The 12218-nt window shown below is 50.0% G+C and overlaps 1 protein-coding gene across 2 annotated transcripts in view; it reads left to right on the plus strand.

Moving 5' to 3' along the window:
- The first annotated feature begins 10680 nt into the window (after positions 1–10680).
- KIRREL3 (kirre like nephrin family adhesion molecule 3) overlaps positions 10681–12218 on the plus strand; it is a 110930-nt gene continuing 109392 nt past the window's right edge. The window contains exon 1 of one of the 2 annotated variants that reach the window (XM_004593290.2): positions 10681–10759. In XM_004593290.2, the coding sequence (XP_004593347.2) occupies positions 10726–10759 (34 nt within the window). In that variant the 5' untranslated portion in view covers positions 10681–10725. The remainder of the gene's footprint in view (positions 10760–12218) is intronic. The other variant, XM_058664117.1, reaches the window with a different exon arrangement.

Below are 12218 nucleotides of genomic sequence, written 5' to 3' on the forward strand. Positions count from 1 at the left end.
GCTGCTGGTCTGCCAGCTTGGATGAGAACCTGTGAGGTCAGGAGGGACTTGGTTTTCTCCCCAGCATTGTGTTCAAATCCCACAACTGCCATTAGCAGCTGGCGCCCTTGGGCAGGGCACGAAGTCTCTCTGATGCCTCATGAGTGCCACGGGTGGTGGTGAGTGTGTTAAGGGAAAAATGTGTATTTGGCACATGCTGCTTCAAAGGGCAAGCCCGTGAGCGTGTGAGTGGCTGATAATATCTGGTCACGACCTGCTTCCCATGTTTGCGCACCCATGTTCCTCCCAGTCCCTGGGGCTGAGCCCTCTTGCTGCTTTCAGGAATTAGGGGCTCTTCTGGAGGCATCTTCCCAGGCAGGGAGAATCAAGGGCAGGACCTGAGTCAGACGTAGCAGGGCGCTGAGTTTCCCCTGCAGCCCTGACCTTCACCTGGTGCCAGGTGGGGCAATCCTGCCAACTCTCCCCTGCACCCCCAGAGCCATGGAGGCTGCATGTGAGCCCTTTCGATTTTGAAGGCAGAAGCAACTCTGGACTAGAGCCTCCTTCTTGCTATAGGGATAGCTAGATAAATAATTACTATATAAATAAATAAATGAAAATAAACAAAGAAAGCCTCCAATGAGCCTGAATTGCCACCGTGCTGAGAAGTAACTGGCAGATTCAATTTAATTATAAGACACAGAGTTGTAATGGAGAGTGTGCAGCTCAAGGAGGATTCCAGTAAATGGGAGGACAGCAGGGTTCCCTGCCTTTTCTGCTAGGTCGCCTCTCAACTCTGCAGCCTGAACGCCTCCCTTGCTGTGTGTGCTGGGGCCATGGAGAGGCAGACTGCTACAAAGGCATTGCTGCACCCTAGAGGATGTTGCTGCACCAACCCCAGGCCACTTGCACAGTGCAGTCCTCAGCCCTACCAGGGCAGCCCTAATGAGGCACCCTAGTGGATGGTGCCTGCCAGCTCAGGAAATGTTGAGGTAGGAGGAGGTGCAGCCAAGACGCTGCATGCATGCAACACTCAAGGTCCGCTCTGCAAACCTAGACAGTGAATGTAGTGGCTGTGACTGTCTTGGCTGGCAGAAGAATCTTCCAGCAGCTCGCCTCCCAGCAGAGGATCCTTGCCTCCCTGTAGTGACAAATCCTTTCAAGTCAGCATCCAGAGCTTTGAGATCCCTCTCAGTGTGTCCTGTGATATTATCTGCGCCTTCAGTGAGTCAACAGGTGGTCTGTATGCACATTGCTAACAGCAGCCCTGAACCTATCCCTCACTCATCCCCACTTGTCCCCAGGAGGCATGCAATCCTGCTCTATGGCCAAAGGGGCACGGGCTCTCCAGGGGCCTTGCCCCCTACCATGGCAGTGATGCCATGATCATCTGCCAACACCACCATGATCATCTGCCCTTTCCCAGTGGTTTCTCAACTGCACCGCCTCCCTCCAAGGTTGCTCAGGTTGCTCCTGGAAGGACCACTGGGCATGAGCTTGGGAAACAAAATGAGCCTGGTTTTTAATCCTGACTCTTCCACTTCCCACATGGGTGAGTTCAGGGAAACTGCTCCAATTCCCCGTGCCCCTCTACTGTAGCATGGGCTAATCCCCCACATCCCATCATCCCAGGTGAAGAGTCAATTCACAGACAGATGCTTCATTTGTCAGCTCACCTTGACCTCAGTCTTCCTGGAGCTCTGGGCCCAGAAGAGCTGCAGGGGATGAAATAGGACCTTGGTGGCAGTGTGGGCCGTGGCGGGCCTCCCTGGCGCCCTCAACCTTTGTCTCCATGGGCCTCTGTCATTCCTAGCAGGAAAACAAAGAGGCGCCTTCCATCTGCCCTGCCTCCCAGCTGGGGCAGGGTGCCCAGCTGCTGAGCATCAAGCCCAATCAGTCACTGACTTTCAGCTTACGAAAAGTCTGAAAGCCTCCTAGGCAGATGGCCCCATCAGCCGCTGTTCCTCATAGCGGGAATCGGCTCAGGTCAGGCCAGGGGGTGGAGGATATGTCCTCCATGAGCCTGGTTCTCTGCCACGTTCACCCACAGAGCAGGTAACCCACTGGGATTAGACTGCAGAACTGGAGATTGCCTGGGGCGTACCTGTACATGTGATGAGCCCCTTCCACACATTCTTTCACCAACTTGTGCAACTTCCCTGTCTCCTCCCAAAGTGGCTATGCTAGTATCACAAATAACCTAGTTTATAATCAGCTTTGGATCCTCACTTTCCTCTTCTGTCAAATGTGAATAACAATTGTACTTACCCCCAGTAACTTCTAGGAGGATTAGAGGTACAATACAGACAAAGCACCCATTCCAGGGACTTGGTGGATTGCATGCAGTCAGCACCTGATCACTGTGAGTGTAATGGGGAGAGAAGTGAACTTAACCCAAGAGAGTAAGCCTTAGGGATACCAGACAAGGCTGAGAAGTCTCCATTCTCCAAGGTGGGGATCCACTAGTGTGTAGAAGGGCGTGTTGGACTCCAACTCTGGGCCATCCTGATGGCCAAGTGCCCCAGAGGAGAGCTACAGCCTGAGTCAGTTGCTGGTCATTTTGGAATCTCAGGAAGTTCGTTGGTTGGGAGAAAGGCCACAGGCAATGTGTGAAGGTAAAAAAAGGATCCTAGTCTTCCCAAGAAAGAATAAGAAGAGTTAAACAAGGGGCTGGTGCTATGGTACAGTGAGCCAAGCAAGCACCTGCAATGTCAGTATCCCATATGAGATCACTGGTTCAATCCCAGGGGCTCTACTTCCCATCTAGCTTCCTACTCAATGGCTTGGATCTCAACACCCATTTAGGAAACTTGACTAGAATTCCAGGATCCTGTCTTTGGCCTGGCCAAGTCCTAGCCATTGTGAGTGAACCAGTATATTCTCTCTCTCTCTCTGTCTCTCTCTGCCTTTCAAATAAATAAGTTTTGCAACAGAAGGAAAGAGGGGAAGGAAGGAAGGAAGGAAGGAGGGAGGGAGGGAAGGAAGAAAGCAACAAATGAATGACCAATGAAGAAGAGCCAGGGAAGGTCTCAGAGAGCCAGCCCAAAGGGCAGAGACTCAGAGTCAGCGAGGAGTCACATCTTGCAGAGAAAAGAGCCAGAGGATGGCATGATGGTCCAAGGCTGCAGGCAGGCAGGGACATGCCAGGCTTCACCACTCACCAGCCAAAGGACTCTGGGCAAACACCCAGCCCCCCAAGATGTCAGACCCTTATAAATCATCTTATTTTCATCAGGTGGCTGTGAGGGTGAAACAAGCTGGGGAATGGCTGAAGTCGTAGTGCTGTTCAGCAAACTGCTGCCTTGTTCTCCCCACGATGAATAGATGCAGGCCGTAGGGAGCAGAGAGTTGGAGAAGCCAGAGAATCAGTGACTGCCTGGCCACCCAGATTTCCTGCAGGCCTGGGGAATCTGGGCCAATAACAACAGACAATCCAGAGCTCAAAGGTGGTTACAAAAAGCTGCTCACAGCTCTGCCCACCTTGGCCAAGCCACAGAAGGGGCTTGGCCAGCCAGCACGTGGCACAGCCGAGGCAGACAGGGCCAGCAAAGGGCAAGGTCAGCATTGGTCGCTGTTGGGTGAAGCTGCAGGGTGCCTGTCAGTAGGTTCTGAGGGTCACTGACTCCCGCAGGGGCTGGAGCGGATGGGCCGCTGGTCACAGAACCTTCAGGGAATAATCACAAATGACTCTCAGCTCTTCCTAAAAGACAATAACTCAACATGAGCTTTTTACATAATTCATTATTTTAAAACCTTAATTTAAGACCCCAGCTGTTTCAAGTTTCTCTTATAAGAATTTAATTGGTATGTAATAGCATAGTTAACCAAATACAAATCAATAGTTTAAAACAACTAATTGATAGTTAATCTGAATGGGGAGAAACTCAGTTCTAATATAATTAACTCATATTAAATAAGCTATGAAATAGCAATTATGTCTTTACAACAATGTAAAGTTTATAGTTCCTTAATAAACTTACATTAGCAAGCAATGAGATTCAAAAATTATGAAACAGGTAATATTGGGCTATTAAACATTTATTATTCATCCTAAAGGGCCAGAGCTAGGCAGTTGTTGGGATTAATAAACCTTTTCTACCCCTCTCTTCACGCCCTTTTGCTATAGAGGTTGATCAGAAAGCCGATCTCTGCATGATTTATGGGCATCATTATTGCCTGGTGTGTGAGTAATTATGCTGAAAACAGCACGAGGCGGAAGCAGGACAGAAAGCAGAAGCTTTGCAGACTCAAGATGGGAACTTTCCAAACCTGAGACTTGAGCACCCTGCATTGCTGGGCAGAATGGCTACTGACAGCTCTCACAGGACAATGACCTGTGCAAGGTCATCAGGACAGACCCCTACAAGGCAAACCCCAAGCCAATCCACCGTCAGGGCCCGGGGTGACAGTGCCTCTCCCTGGAGCACCTCTCTGTGCTGTGACATCTGTAAGAAACATGATGTCTAAACCCACCCTGTTATTTGCATGCATTGAATTCACTCTTACTGGATGCTTTATTTGAGGCACTTTGCACTGTGTGTTGGCTCATTTGATGTTCACACGTAAGAGACTCTTAGGACCAGTGTCAATGATTTATACATGAGAAACCAAAAGCTCAGCCTCACAGACTGCCCAGAGTGCTCTGGAACTCGAGGTTCACCAGCTCTATTGGCTCTGAAGCATCCGTGCTCGCCCAGTGACTCCAGCACCTTCTGGGGCATTTGAGCATTGTCAGTTCCTCTGCTGCTCTCTGGGTTGAACTGGCAGAGATCTACTGGCTCTAAAGGTTCCCTAAGGAAAGCTTAGGGTTCTTTCACTTGTGTCCTGCTGTCAGGCTGTCAGCAGTGAGTAGCTAGAGGGAGCAGGTGGGAACTCATCAGCCGTCACCAGGAAGAGGCACGTGGCCCCAGCAGGTCCCTTTATCTAGGCTATCTCCTACATCCATGTATGCCCAGGACTGAGATGATCTTTAGGAAGCATGAAAGTCTGGCCTCTCTCCCCTTTGACAATTTCTACTAACCACTTCTCCATGCAAGAGAAAGTCCTGGCTCCCAGGCCAGCCTCAGCAGCTCCAGTGCCTGTGCTGAACCCATCCCTGGCCCTCTAGTCCCCTCATCTTTGCTATGGCCACACCAAATAACTAGCCACTAATACACAATTTCTTGCCTGATTGGCTTGGGAGACTTGCTCAGGAGCAGATTTGGGTGGGCGATTGCAAGCATCCTGAACTCTTGAGATCAGGTGATCTGAGGATGGGACAGGCAAGCTTCGAACAAGTGGCCATCCACACGCACTGGACAGTCCCAGAAGTAGGTAGGCCACAGAGGCTGCTGCCTGGCTGCTGTACCAGCTTCATTCGCAGTCACCAGAGAGCTCCTTAGCTTCAGGATGAGGCCAGAATCAAGTGCTATCCTCACCAAGATGCTGCTCACGCTGGAGCCAGGGATGGAGGCACCCAGGACTGCATCTGAGTGCAGGCATACACAGAATTTGCCTTCCCCACAGCCCTATCTTAGCAGCCCTGGTGGCCACTGTCTAGTCAGTGAGGGCCAGCTGAGCAGTGCACTCTGTCATCTGGAGCTCCTGAGAGTCCAGTCACTACTTTCCTAGTAAGCAGAGAGCTGGATTGGGAAGCAGAGCAGCCAGAACACAAACCAGTGTCTATATGGAATACTGGCACCAGCAGGTGGAGGATTAGCCTGTGACACCACCACACTGGCCCCTAAAAGTCAACATTTTTTTAAAGATTTATTTTTATTGGACAGTCAGATATACAGAGAGGAAGAGAGGCAGAGAGGAAGATCTTCCATCCATTGATTCACTCCCCAAGCAGCCACAATGGTTGGAACTGAGCCAATCCAAAGCCAGGAGCAAGGAGCCTCTTCTGGGTCTCCCACACAGGTGCAGGGTCCCAAAGCTTTAGGCCATCCTCAACTGCTTTTCCAGGCCACAAAGAGGAAACTGGATGGCAAGCAAGGCTGCCGGGATTAGAACCAGCACCCATATGGGATCCCGGCGCATGTGAGGCGGGGACTTTAGCCGCTAGGCTATCGTGCCAGGCCCAAAATCAACATTTGTAAAAGAGCTTTGAGGAAAGGAAGATACAACTAAACTTGTAGCACTGTCCCAGTCCATACCAGAGGTTTCTGTCTCTGCTCTGCGGGTCTTGGCTGGCTCACATACCTTACCCTGAGAACTGAGCTGGAAACCAGCGCTTGGCTCCAGCCTGAGGCTAGCGGCAGCCAGAGCGTGGGCCTGGAATCGTCCTTTTGCTTCTCTGAGCTCCACATTCTGAAACCAACGTAGAGGAGATAATGTCTGTCTTGTGTGCCTCACAGAGCTACGGTGAGCATCAAATGGAATAGGAACTGTAACAGCATCATGAAAACTAAGCGTCTTACAAACCTGGAACAGTAGCACTGCAGTTTTGACATTACTGGCAAGAAATAAAGATTCTGAGGGTTAGAGTCTCGCCTGCACCCCTGGAAGGAAGAAAAGTCACTCCTCTCATGGGGTCATCCCTTTTGATTTCTCCCAAGAGAAAAGCGCACATTTCCTGGGCGCCTGCTCCAAGGGCCCACAAATTGCATTCACTCTCCAATGAGCCTTACCAGCCAGAATGCATGCGCCACCTCTAAGCACACCTGTTTCTGTTCTGATTGGGGCTAGGGAGAACTGACTTGGAGCACCCCGTATTTCCCAGCAGCCCTTCCATGAAGCCAGTGGACTTCTGCAGACCCTTTGGCAGGTACCAACCACTGGGCCTGGCCCTAGGGTTCTGTGCTGCAACACAGTAGAGTTTTCTGACTCATAGTCTAGAAACCAGGAACTTCAAACGGTATAACATCCCACACCCTGGATACCTGCCCTGTTCTAATAACTGCGAACTACCCATGCAGCAGTCCCCAAACCTTTGTATCCTCTTCCCCACAACATCTGCAGGTGACCTTGGGCCCTTTTCCATGAGCTCCCCTGTGAAGTCAGAGTCTCATTCTTACTGCCATGTACTGTGGGTCCCTTCAATGTATCCGGGTGATTCTACCACCAAGAAAACCAAAGAAGGAAACCCCAGAGCTCACTTAGGAGTGGGGGTATCTTGCTCAACCCCTTGCTGCTCCCAAGAGGGTCTCTGTGATCCGACTCTTCAGTTCATCTCAGTGTCATGTGACAAGCAGCTGACAGTTCAACATTGTGCCTACCTCCCAAAGTGACAAACTCCTGGTACCTCTGGGTCATGTTCTGTTACCTCCCACTTATATCCCAGGCCATTTGGTTTAGCAGGGTTTCCCTCAAGCCAATCACTCCTTTTCTGCTCCCTCCTGGTTCTCTCTGGAGTCAGTGTCTCTGAAAACTCCCCACCTTCCTGTCTGGGTCTCCAGATTCTAACTCTCACCTACCTCAGTCCCTTAGGCACGCTTTCCAATGTGCATTCAGTAACCTCCAAGCTCCACAAATCTCCCGGAAGGATGCCCTAAGTTTTCATTCATGGACAACCAGCTAATTCTCACTTCACCACAAATCCAACCTGCTCATTTTTGCAAAGAAGTCCCTGGCCTCTCCACACTTATCAGCAAAAACTCAGAGAGCCCTCTCACTTCATACATTTCTGCAGTGTGCTTATTAGCGCCTCGTAATGTAGCCGCCTAAATAATTAAGACTAACCCACACGTGTCAAATTAAATGAGTCAAGTACTTTGAGAAATTGCCTCATCCTCAATTTCTTTTATTAATCAGGTTTTTTTAAAAAAAAAAAAAAAAAGAATTCTTTTCCTGTTCATTTGCGAAAATCAAACATGGTCAGTGCGACTCTTCCTACAGCCTCTGTTGGCAAGGGCCAACTCTGGGGGTAGTCCCCCAGAGGCAGGTGACCTGTGAGGGCAATTAGTCCCTCTTCCCTATACCTGAGAGTTTGGGGAACTGTCCAGCCGCCCCATGGGCATGTGGGCCTGATCCACCCAATACCTTCTGCTTCACCTGCTCACCACCTGCCAGGGTCCTTCCTGGACTCACTCCAGAAACCAACACTTCCGTTCCCATGAAAAACAAAAAAACAAAAAACAAAACAAAACAAAACCCTGCTAAGGTAGACAAAAGAAGTGGGTGGCAAACACAATAGGAACCTTCAGCCATTGTACAGCTCTGATGATGAACAATATGTATGTCATATTGAGGTTTCAACACAGTCTCCAGCCAAAGGCTATTATTGGCAGGAGCTCCGTGCCTCCTCCTGGCTTGTACTTCCGCTGGCCCCCTCCTGGCACGCCGCCTTCCTGTCTCTTGAAGGTGGTTGTTATAAAGAATCCACAAATATAGTAAGTAAACATCAAAGGGGCTTTGATCCGCACGGCCCTCGACAGAGCAGGAGCCCCCAAAGAAAGGGCCAAGGCCTTGATGGGGGAACTTAACATCGTCAATTTAGGCGCCTGAGATGTGAGGCTGTTTGAAGAGAGGACGGCTTGGCAGGGCCTTCAGGGGAGCGCTCGAGCCAGCATAGAAGGGAAGGACGAGAAGTGAGTGCCTTTGGAAACGCACCCTCAGATCTGCCCCTCTGCTCTTTACTGCTAGTCAATAAGCCCCTTTGCAGAATCGGAAGATCAAAGCAGGCGACCTCCCAGGCCTTGGCACTCTGCCATCGCCTGCCACACTTTGCTTTTCTCGAGGGCTCAAGCACCCAAGTTTGACTTATCTATGTCTCACGAACCCTCCACTCCCTTTCATCCTGTTCCCCTGGGAGGGTGGGCCTGTGCAATAGACGGTGGCTGGAGAGGAGGAGGAAAGATGAGCTCAGGCCCGGTGCGATAGTGCAGTGGTTAAGGTCCTCGCCTTGAACGCGCAGGGATCCCATATGGGTGCCGGTTGTAATTCCGGTGGCCCTGCTTCCCGTCCAGCTCCCTGCTTGTGGCCTGGGAGGGCAGTCGAGGACGGCCCGAAGCCTTGGGACCCTGCACCCGCGTGGGAGACCCAGAGGAGCCTCTGGCCCCTGGCTTCGGATCAGCACAGCACCAGCCGTTGCGGTCACTTGGGGAGTGAATCATCGGACGGAAGATCTTCCGCTCTGTCTCTCCTCCTCTCTGTACGTCTGCCTTTTCCAATAAAAATAAATCTTTAAAAAAAAAAAGATGAGCTCACACTGCCTGTCTCCCATCCAGGTTAGGCATGGCCTGGATGGGGTTGGGGGACACACCCTCCTGTAAGGCGGGGCCTGGGAGGAGCTGTTCCCATGCACCCTCTTCCAGAAATTACGTCCCTCACCTACTATTCTTGTTCTATGCCAGCTGCTTAGGTGTGTGACTTCCAAGCAAAGGGATGCATGGGAACTGTAGTAATCAGGGGAGCCATTCACCACATGGCACCTTTGCTTTTCCATCTGTGCAACATGACAAGTTTAGGCCCACCTGCCTGCCTCATGGGGCTGTGGAGAAACTCAGTGTGGAAATGCTTCAGAACCTACGAAGTGCTTGAGACAAACCAAGACTGCAGGAGAAATGCCAAGGAGAAAAACTTGCCATCCTGTAAAGCATTATACTTCAATCCAATACTCATAAACAATGGACACAGATTCACCAAATATGATGCAAAAACAAATAAATAAAATGTCTTTTGCATTTGCCACCCAAACTCACCATTCTGTCATGTTTCCAATACGGTCTGAGGTCTGTGGAGTCTTGTGTCTCTTAACTGTCCCAACCCTGAGCTCTGAGCCTCCAACTCGGAAGTGCTGCGTGATGGTATTGTACCTCAAGGCAAAGGAGCTCCAGTCCCAAAAACTGGCTCTTCCAACTGGCAAAGTCCTTCTACCCACACTACAATCCTTGGGTCTACCCACAAACTCATGCAGTCCCTTTTATGTCCTTCTGAAGTCATCCCCTGTATTCAGTTACCTTGTTCCATACAGGACCTCCTGGCTACTCTACCTCTTATCTAGCAGACCTGGCCACATTCCTGGGCAGGAGGTGGAGGGGGAGCAGGGGTAGGGGGAGACAAGCTCTCCAAGCCTGGAATAGAAAGAAGTAGTTAGGCAGGGGTCTGGTGCTGTGACGCAGAGTGTTAAGCCACTACACGCAATGCCAGCATCCCATATGAGCACCAGTGAGTCCCAGCTGCTCCATTTCAAATTCAGTTCCCTGCTAAAGCATCTGGGAAAGCAAAGAAACACTGCCCAAATCCTGGGCCCCTGCCACCCGTGTGGGAGATCCAACAGGGGTTCCAGGCTCCTGGTTTCCTCCTACCTCAGCCCTGACTGTTGCAGCTTTCTGGAAAATGAACCAAAGGATGTAAGCACTATCTCTCTCACATTCTCTCTCTCTCTGTAATACTGCCTTTCATGATCAATTGCAAGGTTAATTTAAAGTTAATCTTTTGAAATAAATGAATAAAGTGATGGTTATGATGAGCATGGATTGCCTAGGTTCAAAGTTTTTTGACCCAACCACCTGCTAACTCTTTGATTTAAGGTCACTCACCTATTATTACTATAAACAGGGACCATATAAAATGAAGAAAATAGCACCAATTTTACAGAATTGTCATATTTGAATGATAAATATTGATTCAAGATGATGCCCAAAATATAGTAAGTGCTATACAAATGCTTATATACACAACAAACTTTCTGAGAGCAGCATGCTCCACAAGACCCTGCAGAGGTATTACTCTAACACCTGACCCACTCCCAACTCACTGTCTTGTGTTTTTCTTCCAGAGCTGGGCCTCCAGAGGAGAGGATGCTGCCTGGTGCTGGGCTACATGGCCAAGGACAAGTTTCGGAGAATGAATGAAGGTCAGTGACAACTCCCTTCTTAGGGGTAGAGTATGTGGAGGGAAGAGTTTATGCCCTATAACTGTGATGTGGAGGAATCGGGAAGCACAGCCTATCGGGAAGGATATTGAACAGATCAGTTTGAGCCCCATGAAGTTCCCAGTACAAACAGCATCAGGAGGAACGGTGGGTGCCTGGGACATGGCTCTCCTGTGCCACCTCTCCTCTGTCCTCTGTTTCTCCGACTCCTTGTGCCACCTCTCCTCTGCCCTCTGTTTCTCCGACTCCTTGTGCCGCCTCTCCTCTGCCCTCTGTTTCTCTGACTCCTTGTGCCACCTCTCCTCTGCCCTCTGTTTCTCCGACTCCTCTTACCTCTTCCCTATTTTTGTTCCCTAACCACCTCCAGGTCCAATTAAATCTGTTCCTTTCATCTTTTCTAATCCAGTCCCCTCTGCTTTTCTCTTAAATCATTCACTATTTTGAATGTCTAGTGAATACATAGCACCTTACAGAGAACCTAAGGAAAGACTGAAGAAGAACCAATCACATTTTTCTTACCAAACAACTTTTGTTAGAAAGTTTGCCCTTTGCAGTTCCAGCAGCTTTTCTCTCTCAGTCCCAGATCTTTCTGCCTTCTTTTTGCACTTGGTCTTTCCTTTGAGGTTTGTGTGTGTCACAGGAGGCTTGGAGGGAGGTCTTGGCATTACTGTGGAGGCTGGCATGTAAGAGGCATGCTGTCACTTACAGGCCTGCTGTAATAAAGAACCAATCCTCTCCGTCCCCGGCCATCTGTCTCCATGCAACTAATAACCCTCTCCATCAGATGCCACAGACTGTTTGTCAGGATTCAAAAGTAGATAAACAATGGCTGTATATGCCATTTATTCATTAAAGTCAGACAAATGAAGCCTTGGCTCCTTACCAGCCCAGCTTGCCATGAGCTGAGTCCCTCCGTTTTCAAGGCCCAAGGGTCCTGTAGTACCATTCTCACTCCAGGCCGGAAGGAGGAAGTAGTTCAACCCTAGCACCGCTGTCTCAGAATTAGGCCACAGCCTAGTCCCAGTGCCCTATTCCAATGCTTGTCAGCTCCTTCTCCTTCTAACACAGCCCATGACCCTCATACCTCCATGTGTGCCCCAGATCTCAGCCTTGCCAGCTATGGGTCTGCTGCCAAAATCCATCTTGTGACAGTGTGACAAGAGCTAGGCCAATGCAATTAAACACAGGAAGTGAGCCTTCTTCATTTGCCACCTGTCTGGGTGAAAAGGCAAAAGCAATAAGAAGTCACTTCCCACTTGTAGGAGCACAGCCAGGGGTTGGGATTGCATTTTCTCTTGCCAGTGTTCATCTCTCCCTCACTCATTTCCTCTCTCTTCACCACCCCCTCCCTCCCAACACAGAGAGCAGTGCTAGGCAGGAACTCATTTGTGGGAGCAGCCAGTAAGTCTCTGTCCATGGTGCTAAATAAACACAGGTTCTT

This window comes from Ochotona princeps, chromosome 4, assembly GCF_030435755.1.
Source record: "Ochotona princeps isolate mOchPri1 chromosome 4, mOchPri1.hap1, whole genome shotgun sequence".
NCBI lineage: Eukaryota > Metazoa > Chordata > Mammalia > Lagomorpha > Ochotonidae > Ochotona > Ochotona princeps.